The sequence below is a fragment of the Nilaparvata lugens genome, chromosome 3 (assembly GCF_014356525.2).
Source record: "Nilaparvata lugens isolate BPH chromosome 3, ASM1435652v1, whole genome shotgun sequence".
Classification (NCBI taxonomy): domain Eukaryota; kingdom Metazoa; phylum Arthropoda; class Insecta; order Hemiptera; family Delphacidae; genus Nilaparvata; species Nilaparvata lugens.
In genome coordinates this window covers 50,121,640-50,137,504 of record NC_052506.1, presented here as the reverse complement: position 1 = coordinate 50,137,504, position 15,865 = coordinate 50,121,640, and the positions used below count along the sequence as shown (strand labels likewise).

The window sequence follows — 15,865 nt, the reverse complement described above, 5'->3', positions numbered from 1 at the left end:
AATACCAGTACACAATTTATCACAGGGGTTACGTGTTTATTACAGCTGGTAACTTTAGATTCTAAATCATGTTATCACAATATGATCTTGAATCATGATCATCTTTCCGTTCTTCGGTAGCCGCTCGGCAGGCAATTTCGAAAACATAGGTCTGTAAAATGGATTAATATATAATTATTATCAGCCCCCCTATTAAAATTTCTGGTCAGAAACCATCCCCAATATTCACACAACATATTTCCAAAGTTTCATGCCGTTATGTCAAGTAGTTTTCAAGTCTATAGGGAACAAACACACAAACAGACATTCATTTGTATATATATATTATATATATATATATATATATATAATATATATAATATATATATATAGATTCACATTCGGCTCAAACAAAAGCCTCTCTAAATGGAGGTAGAATGATAAGGTTGACAACTTTCAGTTCTGTTGTTTTAACATTTTTTTTCAAATCACTTTCAAAAAGTTTATGTAGTACCTACTATTGTGTTTGAGACACTTCTGGCGCTATCATAGTTTCCCACTATTCTGTTCCACAGTCCTATCTCTTGCAGACGTTAACTACATCCTATTACATTAAGCGAGGAATTTCTGTATATCTGAATAAATTTTTATTGTTGGTTATTTATATTAATTGGTTATATTTATTGATGGGTATTTATGTTCAACGGATCTCGAAAACGGCTCAAACGATTTTCACGAAATTTGGAACATAGTAGTTTATGATATAAAAATTCGATTGCACTAGGTCTCATCCTTTGGAAAACTCGCTGAACGACATTAAAATGATAATTCATCCTTGGCTGAAACAGCTGAGACTTTAGTCGTCTGTGGATAGTAAAAAGTGAGCGAGTGATTCTGTGGAAAATCAAAATTTTGCATCCTCAAAATTCATAAGCTGACGTATAGCTAGCTGTAAAATACTAGTAGCTCTGTGAACAGTAGACCTCACGCAGTTTTCTCATCCACAAGTATCTGATGTCACCTGCTCTAGTTGATTCAGTTGAATCATAATTTACTCTTAAAAACTGTTATTTGTTTTCTCCATGATCAAAAACTTACTTATGTTAATAAACTCAGTTCACGTTTGAATTTGTATCCCATATGAATTAATGAATAATACACTTGTCTGCTGATTGATTATGAATAATTCTATAGTCTGATTGATCCTATCTCCAAGTAGATGATATATATATAGTGATATCAGAGTATGGAGGAATTCCTTTTGTTTTCATAGTATCCTTAAAATGCAAAATTTCAAAAAACCTTGTGTATACATCGACGCGCAGTTGAAAAAAGAAAATTCCTGCCAAATCTCATAGAATTCTATCAACGCGTTTGACCGTAATCGCGTTAAATACAGACAGACAAAAGCAAATCGAGTTGAAACATAGACCTCACTACGTTCGGTCAATAAACACGATCATTTTAGAAAATTGTGTTCTGTTCATCAATAAATAGAAAATATCGGGGACCGAGCTTCGCTCAGGGGTACAAAAGCATGAAACATTTAGTACGAAAGAAGAAATTATAATAACATTCATACAGAAAAGTTCTATCTAATCACAGAAAATTGAGATTAATTCCCAGAGGAATGCAAAAATTTCCCTCACAAAGGCCCAGTTGCACAAAAGCCGGTTAAATTTTAATCCTGATTAACTTCACGTGAACCAAATCAGAGAAGACCATTTAAAAAAGATGGATCTACTGGAACAATTCAGGATTGGAAATAACCCGGCTTTTCTGCAACCGGCACTAAGTACCTGATTGAATGATTACAAAAGTTCAACAGCTGAGTCACAATTTTGACACAGTCCCACACACATGAACTCGCTCACTCACTTCCATCACCTGAGCTAGCTCCGCAGTGCAGGCTGGATGCTTGTCTGACTCGGACTAGGCGCTGAGACAGCAAATAATAGCAGCGTTGGTGGGAATGCGAGCGGCTGCAGTAACATCTTCCACCCAGCAATGGTCGGTGTAGTTCCGCCTAGCGGACAGACGAAAGATCAATCCAGTCGGTTATTTGATCCCTCCAGCCAGGCTCAGCCAAGCAGCCGAGACAATAGAACAATGGAGTGGCGGTCTTATTCGCGTTCATCAGCAGTTTTCTTTCTCACGATTATTTTGATTTTTGTGTTACCTATAAACTCCAGTCACCAGTAAAAAGTTTCCAGAAACGTGGTGTACTACCATATTAATGACTTTTCATGATGATTTTTAATTATTTAAAAACATTGTTGACATTCTGAGCCTTCAGGCTAAACTTGGGGTCGCAGAGAACGAATCTGCAATCAGAATTTCTCTATCACGAAAAATAACGAAAAAACCCAGCTGTTGATCTTCCGGCAACAATAGGCTTCAGTCATCCTGCAATGCGGCCGAAACACTTCCAAGACCTAGCTAGACCTAGCGCCGCAGTGCAGGATGGTTTCTCACAGCTTGGCGTTGTTGTCATTTGAGATGAGTCTGGCTTGGAAGTGTTTCGGCCGCATTGCAGGATGACTGTTAACAGTTGCCGGGAGATCAACAGCTGGGGTTTTTAGTTATTTTCCGTGATAGAGAAATTCTGATTGCAGATTCGTTCTGGAAACTTTTTACTGGTGACTGGAGTTTATAGATAACACAAAAATCAAAATAATCATGAGAAAGAAAACTGCTGATGAACGCGAATAAGACCGCCACTCCATTGTTCTATTGTCTCAGCTGCTTGGCTGAGTCTGGCTGGAGGGATCAAATAACCGACTGGATTGATCTTTCGTCTGTCCGCTAGGCGGAACTACGCCGACCATTGCTGGGTGGAAGATGTTACTGCGGCCGCTCGCATTCCCAACAACGCTGTCTGTACCATTTGTTGTCTCTGGATTGATCAACAGACGACTAAATAATTATTATCAGCTGTTTTTCCAAGGATGAATAATAACTAGTAGTTCTGTGAACAGTAGACCTCGCGCAGTTATAAACCGCAGCCTCCACTTATACTGTCCAAGTGTCCATCAGAGTAAATCCTGTCTGTATGTCGTGTCGGCGAGATATCGGCTAATGGCTGTTGGGGTTGGTGTATCAAAAATGCTAACATCAAAAGCTAATCTCCTTCAAGACAGACATACTGGCAACAGGACAGCCCGAGTTCAAAGAAGTGAAAGTTCGAGAGACAATACTATTTCATTTTAGTTATTAATTGCATGCGCTATTGCACGCAATCAATAGTTCATTTAATAGTGCATAAAATTGAGATTAATTCCCAGAGGAATGCAAAATTTCCCTCACAAAGGCCCAGTTGCACAAAAGCCGGTTAAATTTTAATCCTGATTAACTTCACGTGAACCAAATCAGAGAAGACCATTTAAAAAAGATGGATCTACTGGAACAATTCAGGATTGGAAATAACCCGGCTTTTCTGCAACCGGCACTAAGTACCTGATTGAATGATTACAAAAGTTCAACAGCTGAGTCACAATTTTGACACAGTCCCACACACATGAACTCGCTCACTCACTTCCATCACCTGAGCTAGCTCCGCAGTGCAGGCTGGATGCTTGTCTGACTCGGACTAGGCGCTGAGACAGCAAATAATAGCAGCGTTGGTGGGAATGCGAGCGGCTGCAGTAACATCTTCCACCCAGCAATGGTCGGTGTAGTTCCGCCTAGCGGACAGACGAAAGATCAATCCAGTCGGTTATTTGATCCCTCCAGCCAGACTCAGCCAAGCAGCCGAGACAATAGAACAATGGAGTGGCGGTCTTATTCGCGTTCATCAGCAGTTTTCTTTCTCACGATTATTTTGATTTTTGTGTTACCTATAAACTCCAGTCACCAGTAAAAAGTTTCCAGAAACGTGGTGTACTACCATATTAATGACTTTTCATGATGATTTTTAATTATTTAAAAACATTGTTGACATTCTGAGCCTTCAGGCTAAACTTGGGGTCGCAGAGAACGAATCTGCAATCAGAATTTCTCTATCACGAAAAATAACGAAAAAACCCAGCTGTTGATCTTCCGGCAACAATAGGCTTCAGTCATCCTGCAATGCGGCCGAACACTTCCAAGACCTAGCTAGACCTAGCGCCGCAGTGCAGGATGGTTTCTCACAGCTTGGCGTTGTTGTCATTTGAGATGAGTCTGGCTTGGAAGTGTTTCGGCCGCATTGCAGGATGACTGTTAACAGTTGCCGGGAGATCAACAGCTGGGGTTTTTAGTTATTTTCCGTGATAGAGAAATTCTGATTGCAGATTCGTTCTGGAAACTTTTTACTGGTGACTGGAGTTTATAGATAACACAAAAATCAAAATAATCATGAGAAAGAAAACTGCTGATGAACGCGAATAAGACCGCCACTCCATTGTTCTATTGTCTCAGCTGCTTGGCTGAGTCTGGCTGGAGGGATCAAATAACCGACTGGATTGATCTTTCGTCTGTCCGCTAGGCGGAACTACGCCGACCATTGCTGGGTGGAAGATGTTACTGCGGCCGCTCGCATTCCAACAACGCTGTCTGTACCATTTGTTGTCTCTGGATTGATCAACAGACGACTAAATAATTATTATCAGCTGTTTTTCCAAGGATGAATAATAACTAGTAGTTCTGTGAACAGTAGACCTCGCGCAGTTATAAACCGCAGCCTCCTCTTATACTGTCCAAGTGTCCATCAGAGTAAATCCTGTCTGTATGTCGTGTCGGCGAGATATCGGCTAATGGCTGTTGGGGTTGGTGTATCAAAAATGCTAACATCAAAAGCTAATCTCCTTCAAGACAGACATACTGGCAACAGGACAGCCCGAGTTCAAAGAAGTGAAAGTTCGAGAGACAATACTATTTCATTTTAGTTATTAATTGCATGCGCTATTGCACGCAATCAATAGTTCATTTAATAGTGCATAAAATTGCATAGAATGAGGCATGCAATTAACAGTCTACACAGCAGCTGATTTTTTACCAAGTTACATTGAGATATTGAATTGCATGCGTCATGGCATGCAATATTTATAATCCACTCGACAGCTGATTTATGATATTTAGACATTTTATCAATAAATTCAAATTTATTTCTCAAAAAACATACACAATTATAATAATCTAATATTATAACATCTAAAAATAATACAAGAAAAATACTATTAAATATATAAAATTATCCCAAAACTGCAGTATATATTTTTTTATGTCCATCTATGTTTAAGGAGTAGCCTACAAGGTAAAACCTGTGCGTAGACCTAAGTTGCAGTAATATATTTATTCAATATAAACTAAGAAATTAAACCAAAATAAGAACAAAGATTAGTGGAAGTTACACACAAATATAAATTTGTAGATTAAATTAGATAAAAGTTAGTAAAACACAATAATTATTATTCTATGATAAAAAAACAAAACATAAAAACAAGAAACAGTTGGTGCTTAGAAGATTTTTTCTTCAGTTTTATTTGATCTTATCCATTCCTCAATCTCGCAATTTAGTTTTTTGCTCCGGCTTGTATTGGCAACAAAATGAGTAGGAACAAGATTTATTATCCTCTGTGATAAGTAAGTGAATTGTCTTCTACATACATTCAAATCCATTTATCCATTTAAAACCATTTGATGACAAAAGATTGAAATATTCATTAACAAAGTTTGTGTTACTGTTTATATCTATGTTTGTATCAACGATGATTATTATGTTTTGACTATTTTCATGTTTCAAGTAATCAATGCAATCATTCAGACTATTGAGAAAAATTTGCAAATTAGAAGAAGGTGAACGGTAAATAGTAACTATTGTGAATTTAATATTTTCATCAGGTATACTGACACTCAGTATTAGAGAATTACATTCGAGTATAAGAAAATTTATGTTTTCAACATTGAATGTGTTCCTAGTAAAAATACAAACTCCATCGCATTTATTCAGTCTATCTGGTACACTATGAATTGAATAATCATTCTAACTGTAATTAATTGTGCTATCGTTAATCCAAGTTTCACTAAGTGCTATAAAATCAAATTTAGTATCGCAATTCCCTAGAATATATGCTAAGTTATCAAAGTTTCTATTCATACTTCTTATATTAATGTGACAAATATTCACAAATCTACATGGCTCAGTGGTATAATTTTGCGGTTTGAAATTGAAAATATCATCTACTTGTATTGTATTGTATGACTCAACTGAGATTTCATTTTCAAAATTATTTATTAAATCATTCGTCATATTTATAGAGTAAAAATAAATTTATCACAATAAGGTAAAAGGCTCCAAAAACTAATCTGTTAAACAGTAGTGAAAAATGAGAGTCAATTGTTTTTGATATGTGATGAGCCAGCAAAATGTTAAGGTTTTCGTATTTCTGTTTGAATGACACAATTTCGAGTTGGCTCTTAATAAGTGTAGTGATATAAAAGGTTTTTGACCTCTGCTCTAAATACAATATTTTATTGGCCATAGTCTGTTTTATCTATTAAACTTTGAATTGCTCTAATATAGCAGGGACAAGTTGTATCATTTACTATGTTTATCATCCTTTTTATTGTTCTTGCAATTGGCACATATAGGCGCCTGTGATTTGTTAGGGCAAGTTTTGTATTCGTGATTCTCTTGATCACAGAAACCACAGATTGTGGTTTCTGCTTTACAAAATTTTCAGGTGTGGCCAAATTTCAAGCATTTGAAGCAACGAGTTACTGATGTGTAATCTTTGACTCGACAAGAGGTCCAATCTACATAGATTCGTCCCTTATTAATTATTTCTCGTCGAATATCAGGAGAACATTCGATTACCCAATGGGTGTACTCTCTCTGTTTCTTACCTACTTTCAAATCAAATCAAATCAAAATCTTTATTGTTGAAAACATTTAACAATGTTATAACAACGTCAGAACAGTAGCTAAAAAATTACAGAAGAATAAGGTTAAAATTATACAAATGATACAAGAAACATGTAACAGTAGCAAACTTAAAGACACTCTAACTCTCTCTACTCATTGTAAAATCAGAATTCAAATAATCTTCAATAGAGTAAAAACACTTTTCAATCAGTATTTTCTTTATAAAAGACTTGAAATGATTTTTATCCATAATTCTAACCTCAAATGGTAATTTATTAAACAGCTTAATAGTCATGTAACGCCAATTTTTCTGAGCAGTAGTCCAATAGTGAGAGTCAATCCTTATATTTAGCCTTCTTCTTGTATTGTAATCGTGAGTCTCGGCATTCAGAGTATATTTGTGCACATGCTTCCTCATATATAACAAGCATGTAAATATATATAGAGAGGGAAGAGTCAACATTTTTAAGTTCAAGAAAAGGGGCTTACAAGTTGCCAGTGGTGGCGCATGACAAATTATTCTTATTGCTTTCTTCTGAAGCTTGAAGAGTGTCGGTGACATAGAGCTATTTCCCCACAATTGAATACCGTATGCCAAATGACATACGTATCCTAGAAATTTGAAGGAACTGAGTTTTTCTGATTTTCTGCTGAAAGTGAATTGCAGGTCCTTTGTTTTAAGCTTGTTAAGACATAGAGCATTAGAAGCACACCAATCTTCAATTGCTGTTGTGCAATTCTCAGTTGTAGTGTTGATTGAAGCTTCATTAAGACCACTAACTCTTAGTCCTAAATCATCTGCAAAAAGGTATGGGTGACTATCATTACAACATTCATTGATAAAATTAGGCAAGTCATTTATATAGATTATAAATAGAAGTGGTCCCAGTATAGATCCCTGTGGGACCCCGAAATTTATCATCTCACCACTTGAGAATTCCCCATTTTCAATTACATATTGTAGCCTGTTGCTGAGATAGGAGTCAATGAGATTTACTGCTGCCCTGTCAAGACCATAGTAAGATAGCTTATCACATAATTTTCCATGCTCTACTGTGTCAAATGCACGTGACAGATCAAAGGATCTTAGATTAACTTTTCTCTTTTGTTCCAAACTACTTATAATATCATGTACTAGATCCAACACATTGTCGCATGTACTCAAGTTTTTTCTGAATCCGTACTGATTTTTTGATAGTAATTTGCTATTTTCGAAGTATTCAGCTAGTTGCTTGTGGAGGAGCTTTTCAAATATCTTGGAAAATATCTGCACTATGCAAATGGGTCTGTAATTTTCTATTTTCGACTTGTCACCTTTCTTATGAGTAGGCATCATTTTAACTTTTTTTAGGCCGTCAGGGAATATGCCAAAGTCTATACATTTATTGAATAAGTGTGTCAATACTTCAGAGACCCTATTAGCAGCTAATTTCACAATAAAAGAGTTTAAGCCATATACATCTAAGCAGTTACTGTTACCTATTCCATTAATAGCAGCAAATACCTCTTCAACTTTAACATGACTGAAGCTGAACTTCGTAACTGGTTGTGGTATTTTCTTGACATAATAGCTGGAATCAAAATTGCTCTTGGGAATGGTTCCTATCTGCTTGTCCACTCTATCTATAAAAAATCTATTTTTGTCATTGATTGGCATATCACATTCAATTTTGGAAGATTTACTATTCCTACAAACATGTCTGTTAACTATTTCCCAAGCCGCTTTAGTTTTGTTTTTACTATCTGAAATAAATTTACTGTTAAATTCAAGTTTGGCTTTTTTTATTGCTAATTTATATTGCTTTTTACTATTATTATACTCCTCTTTTATTGTGTCACTAAGGCAGTCTTTATACAAATAGAATAATTGTTCACACTTTATTTTTAACATTTGCAGTTCAGGTGTATACCATTTATTATAATCTCTACTCTGATATATCTTCCTTTTAACTAGCGGATAAGCCATATTAACCGCCCCCATAAACAAGCTTTGAAATTTTTGTATTTTATGACTAATATCATCAAGCTCATAGACTGAAATCCAGTTTAAGGATTCTAGATATGCCAGGAATAGGTTTGTCCTATCTGCACTAATTTGTCTTAGTAGTATTGTTTTTTTCTTTTTATCGATACAAGACTTTTTTTCAATTTTAACTTTTAGACTCAAGGCATAATGATCTGAAAAAATTGTATGTAATACTTTACTCTCCCATCGGCTGAAATGTAAATCAGTGGCAATGTTGTCTATACACGATCCTTGTGAATTAATATTATTAATGTTTGGTCTGGTTATTTCCTTAGTTGTAATAGACATATTAAAACTAGCCAACAAGGTACATAGTTCATCTCTGTTCTCTGATTCAACATTGAAATCGACATTAAAATCAGCTCCCAAAATAACATTACAATTAAAATTAAACAAATAACTCAAAATTTCATTAAGCACCTCTAGGAATTTTCTAAAATTGCTCGTTGAAACACTATATGGCCTATAAACAGATACAACAATAATATTCAATTCCGGTATTCTAATAGCGCATGCTTCACATATCATTTCCACTGACAAATCCCTTATTTTCTCTATTTCCCTGAATTCAAGCTCATTTCTCAAAAAGATAGCAGCCCCTCCATGAATTCTATTGTTTCTAACAAAATATGAACCTAACTTGAATCTATCAACACTTACATAGATTATATCATCCCTTTTCAGCCAATGCTCACTCAACAATACAATTTCAGTATTATTCTCATGCAATATAGTTTCCAGGTAATCAATTTTATTACCTAGTCCCTGAACATTCCAGGAGAGTAGATTCACATCAGAATCCTGACATCTCACGCTATCTAGAGGTTTAATACTACTTGCATGATAAATTGAAACATTAGAGTGATTCCTTACATTAGTTGAAAAATTAGCCAAATTATCATTTTTGTCAATGTTTACAAGTTTAAATCAAGAGATACATCTTTATCAGTTTCATAATTCAAATAGGCTTCCTCTTCATTATCATAATCTGAAGTGACATCAGCATTACTACTCAAACATTGACTTTTTTCCCTATGATTACACGGCTGTACCTGATCGCTGATTGCCTGCTGCTTGATTTGATTGTAACTTAATTTGCTTAGTTCGACCTTTCCCTTTCTATTCATATGAAGTCCATGTCGCGTGTGCTTATTTCTTTCAAACATCCATATATTGATGATGTTTACATTGAACATGTAAGGTAGACTACAAATCACACGATTCAATTTAGAAATCATTTTGTTCTCATTTGAGTCAGCTTGCAAGTCATATCTGTAAGGCACCGTGGTTACTATGATATTCTTATCACAATTTGCTCTTACAGTTCTCACAAGATGATCTGCATATTCTTCAATACCTCTATCACTAAAATATTTATCTACACTATTTGTTCCTCCTATTATGATATTCCAATCATTTTTCGACTGATGACTATGATCTGCACTAAGAAAAGTATTTGAAAGTTTTTGAAACGGGGCCCCAGAAGAAATGTAGGCCGTGCACTTATAGGAAGGTAGCAAGCGTTGTAGAAGCTCTCTGATTCCCCTGCCGTGACTATCAGCCCATATGTTGATATTTCCATCGCAGTCCTCTGTCAGTGGACATCCTTTTATAGCTTTAGAAGGGGGTCTTCGGAGAAAAGTTACTTCCCTTTTCAACTCTTCAATTGTCTCCTGAAGCGAAATGTTGAGTCGATCTGCCTCTTTTATTTCTCTTATACATCCCTCCAAACAGCTCTGCAAATCAGTAATTTCTTTTTGAATCTTACTATTGTAATCTTTGTAATATTCCAAGCTTCTATTGTGCAGTTCAATCAATTGCTTCGTAGCAGTAGATTCTACTTTATCAATCGAGTGATTGACGCCATCATGAGATAGTAATATTTCAGTTGTGGCAGATTCATGAACTTGTGCCTTGGTTATCATTTCTTCAGTGTAGTGGACCTCCGCTTCTACTTGAAACATTTGTGCATTATTAGGTTCACATGCCGAAGTTGACGATTCGTCCATAGAAAGCATAGAGTTTCTATTATTAACTTCAATATCACAAGTCATCCTATTATTGTTTGGATTTGCCGTATTTCTAGGTATAATAAAGTCATTTCCGGGATCATTCTCTCTAAAATTAATATTTCCTCTCTCCTGTAAATTATCGTTTTCAGTTTGGATTATATCAATTATCGCAGTTTTATTCAGTAGATCTTCTTTTAGTCGTTTTTTATCCATCTCTAGAATCTCAATACGCGATTTCAACAGTCCAATCTCTTCCTCAGTCTTATCCTCATACAACAGAGAGTCCTCAAAATTTACCTTCCTTTTATTTCTTTCCTCATCCAGAAGCCTAGACAGTGCTTTATTTTCATCTGAGATATCCGTCAGTGTTATTCTCAGATCATTATTGTCTGAAATAGACTTATCCAGTTTGTTTAATACTTCAACAATATTTGGAATCAAGTCAGCGATTGAATCGTTTGTGCATAAATCGGCAATAATTGCAAGTGTTCTTCTTATATTTATCGCAAATTCAATTACTACCTCATTACAAAGTTCGTCCTTCAAATTACTAAGTTCTAAGTTTCCTCCATTTATCAATCTTTCACGTCTGCTGCGCGTCACCATAGGCTTGTTCATTTTAGATTGTTTTGAAATCGGGCGCTGAGGCCGCACTGCAGACCGTTGCTAGGATACGTCAGTAAACAAGGATCACCTAAAAACAGCTGATCGTCACACGCGTCAATAAAGCGCGGGAAGAGATATGAACTTTCGTATTGTATTTTATCGCAATTATTATCGTTGTGGCTATTAGAATTATTGAAGAAGGAGGGGGATCGACGGGAAGAGTGATAGCCGAGAGAGCAGTCAAGGCAGGACGATCGGAAGCTCCTGATAGTGAGAAGGAAGGGGATGGGTAAGGCAAGTCAGTGAAGGGAGATTGCTATAGCTGAGCTATAGCTGAATTGAATTACTCACAGCTTATAAGTTGCCGAAAATCCAAGTGAACCTTATCTTCAATTTCGATGAGTTTGAGATGAAGACAATACTGAAACGTCTACACTGCTCACAATCCAACCCTTTATCGTTAAAAAACACACAATTACACACAACCAAACGGAAAATTCGCGATTCTAATCAACTCAAAACAACAAGAAGCTTTAGTACTACAGAATGCACCATTAAATTTCTTTAAATTATGAGAAAAACCACTCGAAAATCGAAATATTTACAGAGCGTTACGAAACTCGACCAGTCACGGCAGACTGCTCTGCCAACTCCTAATGTGGCAACTTTAAATAATGGGTTGAATTCTTTATCAAATTTCTCTTTATATATTGTGTTTGAGAAATTCCTGTTGAATATTTCTATACTTAAATCACTCTGGCTCAATTCTTTAGATACATTATATATAATTACTCTAGGTTTTTTTATTTTCAGTGATTTTTCTTTCGGAATTGTTTTTTTTAAAGTTTCTCTGACTTTTGCACTGCTTTCACTATCACTTACTGTTACCACTGCAGGCTTCACTATCACGATGTTCTTCTTCTCGGTTATCTTGCGCACTAATTTTTTTCCAGTCAATTGTTGCTGCTGCTGTTTATTTATTTTAATTGGAACTTGCACTACTTCTGCAAATGATCTTGTAGCAGTAGTAGTGGGTGGCTGTCCTCTCTTGAAGTCCGATGAGAGCTGGTTTATGCTTTTTTCCAATGTGTCCAGTCTGCATAGAACTTCGTTCTTTTCTTTCTCCTGGGTTTTTTTCCTCGTTTCAACTCTGGTTATGATCAATGCCAGCTTGTTGCACAGAGCACTGTATTGATCAAAATCCGCTCGAGATGTCCGCTCACTGCCCCATTTAATGAGATCGGAGTAAAGATCGTGAAGAGTTCCCACGTCTTCCAGTAAACTCTGGTCCATGATTCTGCTCGCATTCTGATCCTCCAAGTTGATAAAGCTGCATCTCTCCGAATATTCATCTTCCTCCTCAAACTCTGGAGCTAGAAGAGGCGGCAATTTCACCGGTGTACGGAATTGAGATCCCGAATTATCCATAATTGAAGTTTTTTATGGAAATACACTTCATAACACTACGAATACTTTTCAACTGTTATAGTTTAAAGACAATAATTTTATTATTGCTGACGGCTAGAATACTGTTTGCTAAATCTACAGTAAGACTACGCTGGCACTACGATGTCTACTCTACCGCGTTCGGCTGACGACAAACATTTAAACATTAAGAGAAATGCCAAACCGTCGAATATTGTAGGAAATTATGTAAGCTTTAATTTATTATATAACAGTCAAGTCCTTAGGATGCATAGTTTTCGAGTTTTAAGCGAGAAACCAAAAAATGGTACCTTTAAACCACCCGACCCCTTAGCACAGGGGGTAGGGGTGGGGACTTTTGATTTTTTCACCTCCTTACTACCCTTAACAGAACTGTGAGGTCAAAAATTGTCTTCCAAACATTTCCCTCTATACCCCTTTTTGATCATTCATTGCCTGGACTACTAGTGCAATCTAGTCTTTATATTATAAACCTACTATTTTTTTTCAATTGGTCAATACTATAGCCTAAAGACCATGAGCTAATTTCACTTGAACAGTGAATTTCTCATTAGGAACTCTTACTGCTATTGTTTAATTAATATTTACACTTATTGACAGCACTATAGAAGCTAGATTCACTCAATCACTGCTCTGCTCTTCCACTGGACACTACTTGAACAAGCACTACACTAGTTCAAACGGTTTCCTCCTTTTGAGCCTCCGCACCAACCCTGCACTGTCTGTCAGCTGGATCGTCTCGACGTTGTCATGTTGGTGCAGTCGCCCCTCGTGCCTCTCCGTATGCCTCTGGATCTCGGTGGACACCAGGTCGTCGTGCAGGTCTCTATGAAGATCGCTGTTCCTGACATACCAAGGAGCATCCACAATGTTCCTTAGCACTTTGTTTTGAAAACGTTGTAAGACATTGATGTTGCTGTCTTTGGTACACCCCAAGGTTGTATACGATACGCCCATACTGGCTTTAATATCTGTTTGTACAGAAGTACTTTGTTTCGGATTGAAAGGATGAAGTTTCTTCCGATCAGCCAATACAGCTTCTTATATTTGATTCCAAGCTCTTCTCTCTTCTTCTTGACATGGGCCTTCCAAAACCTACTATGTTCTCAATTTCGTGAGAATCGTTAGAGCCGTTTTCGAGATCCGGTGAAATACAAACATATAAACATCTAAACATATAAACATAAAAACAGAAGTTGCTTTTTTAATAGTATAAGATAACGAGCGAAGCTCGGTGCACCGATATTCTATAATAAAGTAAAGAGCTGGCTTATACACGAACGGGATAGGAAAATTATGTTTGACGCATCATCACGTCTGAACTACTGACTTATTAACTTGAAATTTTGCATATAGATTCTTAATTAACAAGGATGGCCTATTTTTAATTATTCAAAATTTCATTACTCAAGTTTTAAGTTTGTCAAGTTATAAAATAGATCGTTGCGGAGCACGGGTTCCTGCTAGTAAATTTATAAATAAGTAATCAATAACAGTAGGTAAGAATTCCACTATGATTTGATTAATCATCTATTTTAATTATTCCAGGGAATCAAACTGAGAACTGGTATTGTTGGCATTGAGAGAGGTATTCAAGAGAAACAAAAAACTACAGATGAGAATATATCAGCTGCATTCAAAGATCTGAATAAACTAATGAGCATGGCAAATGACATGGTCAAGATCTCAAAAGCTATATCTTCCAAAATCAGAGTAAGTATGTAAGCAATTTATTTTATTAGTATTACCAGTTGCACGAAAATCTATTTGAATTGAAACCACAGGAACAATGACGCTTCATTGTCGTCGGATTTATTGATTGTTTCCGCTAGATGACGTCATTTCTTGTGATTGTGCAACTGGCCGTTAGTTTTTAGTCTATACTAGTAGTTCTGTGAACAGTAGACCTCGCGCTCAGTAAGTTACATTGACCGTTTGTTATGTTTTCTCAAAAATTAATAAATAATTTATCAATTTAAAATGTCTAGAAAAAAATCCTAAAAAAACATAGAGCTTTCTGTCCTAACGTACCGCGATGTGTTGTTCCTGAATGTGAGTGTGAGCGCTGTTATCAGGTCTGGCTGCAACTGTCTACAACGCTGATGGAAAGATACATTTTCAAGATGTTCGATGTTTTTGAACGGGTTGTATTATAGTCAACTGTTGTCTACTAACGTTGATGGAAAGATTCATTTTCAAGATGTTCGATGTTTCTGAACGGGTAGTATTATAGTCCACTAGACAGCTGATTTATGATTAATAATTCTATAGTCTGACTTTTACTCTAATATTGGCGTATGAAGGAGGCTCCTTTTTCCTTTTACATTATCCTTGAAATGCAAAATTTCCAAAAACCTTGTATATACGTCGACGCGCAATTCAAAAAGGAACATACCTGTCAAATTTCATGAACATCTATTACCGCGTTTCACCGTAAATGCGCAACATATAAACATTCAAACATTAAGAGAAATGCCAAACCGTCGTCTTGAATCTTAGACCTCACTTCGCTCGGGCAATGATACGGTTTTTGATTCAGATCCGGATATCAATCGATTTTGTGAAAAAACATATTTTATTCAGATTGAATCATTTCCTATAAAATCAATCATCAATGGGATGATCTATCGTCCCAGAGTCTATCGTCTATAGTGTGGGTCGTAGGTGTTATTTCACTCTGTCACATCTCCACAAAAATAGGTTTTCTTTGAAAGGCCTCTTTCAGTGAAGCCTCAATCATTGACTGTGCGTTCCCAAAACCCAAGAAATGTCTATAATTCAAATTAACATCAAGGCTTTGTGAACATCATTCAGTCATCATTATAAAATACTGATATCAACAGCTCAAAAATGAACAAGTACACAACTGACCGCTTATCTATTGTTGACTTTAAAGTTTAGCAAGAGCTTTTGGCTGAAAAACACATCCAGATAGATACAGGCCGAATAACA

General features: G+C 36.1%; 1 protein-coding gene across 3 annotated transcripts in view; it reads left to right on the top strand.

The window, feature by feature from the left end:
• Positions 1-15,865, top strand: part of LOC111057223 (vacuolar protein-sorting-associated protein 36) — a 57,543-nt gene that overhangs the window by 16,842 nt on the left and 24,836 nt on the right. For all 3 annotated transcript variants that reach the window (XM_039423941.1, XM_039423940.1, XM_039423942.1), the window contains exon 4: positions 14,462-14,626. In XM_039423941.1, coding sequence (XP_039279875.1) covers positions 14,462-14,626 — 165 coding nt within the window. The remainder of the gene's footprint in view (positions 1-14,461; positions 14,627-15,865) is intronic.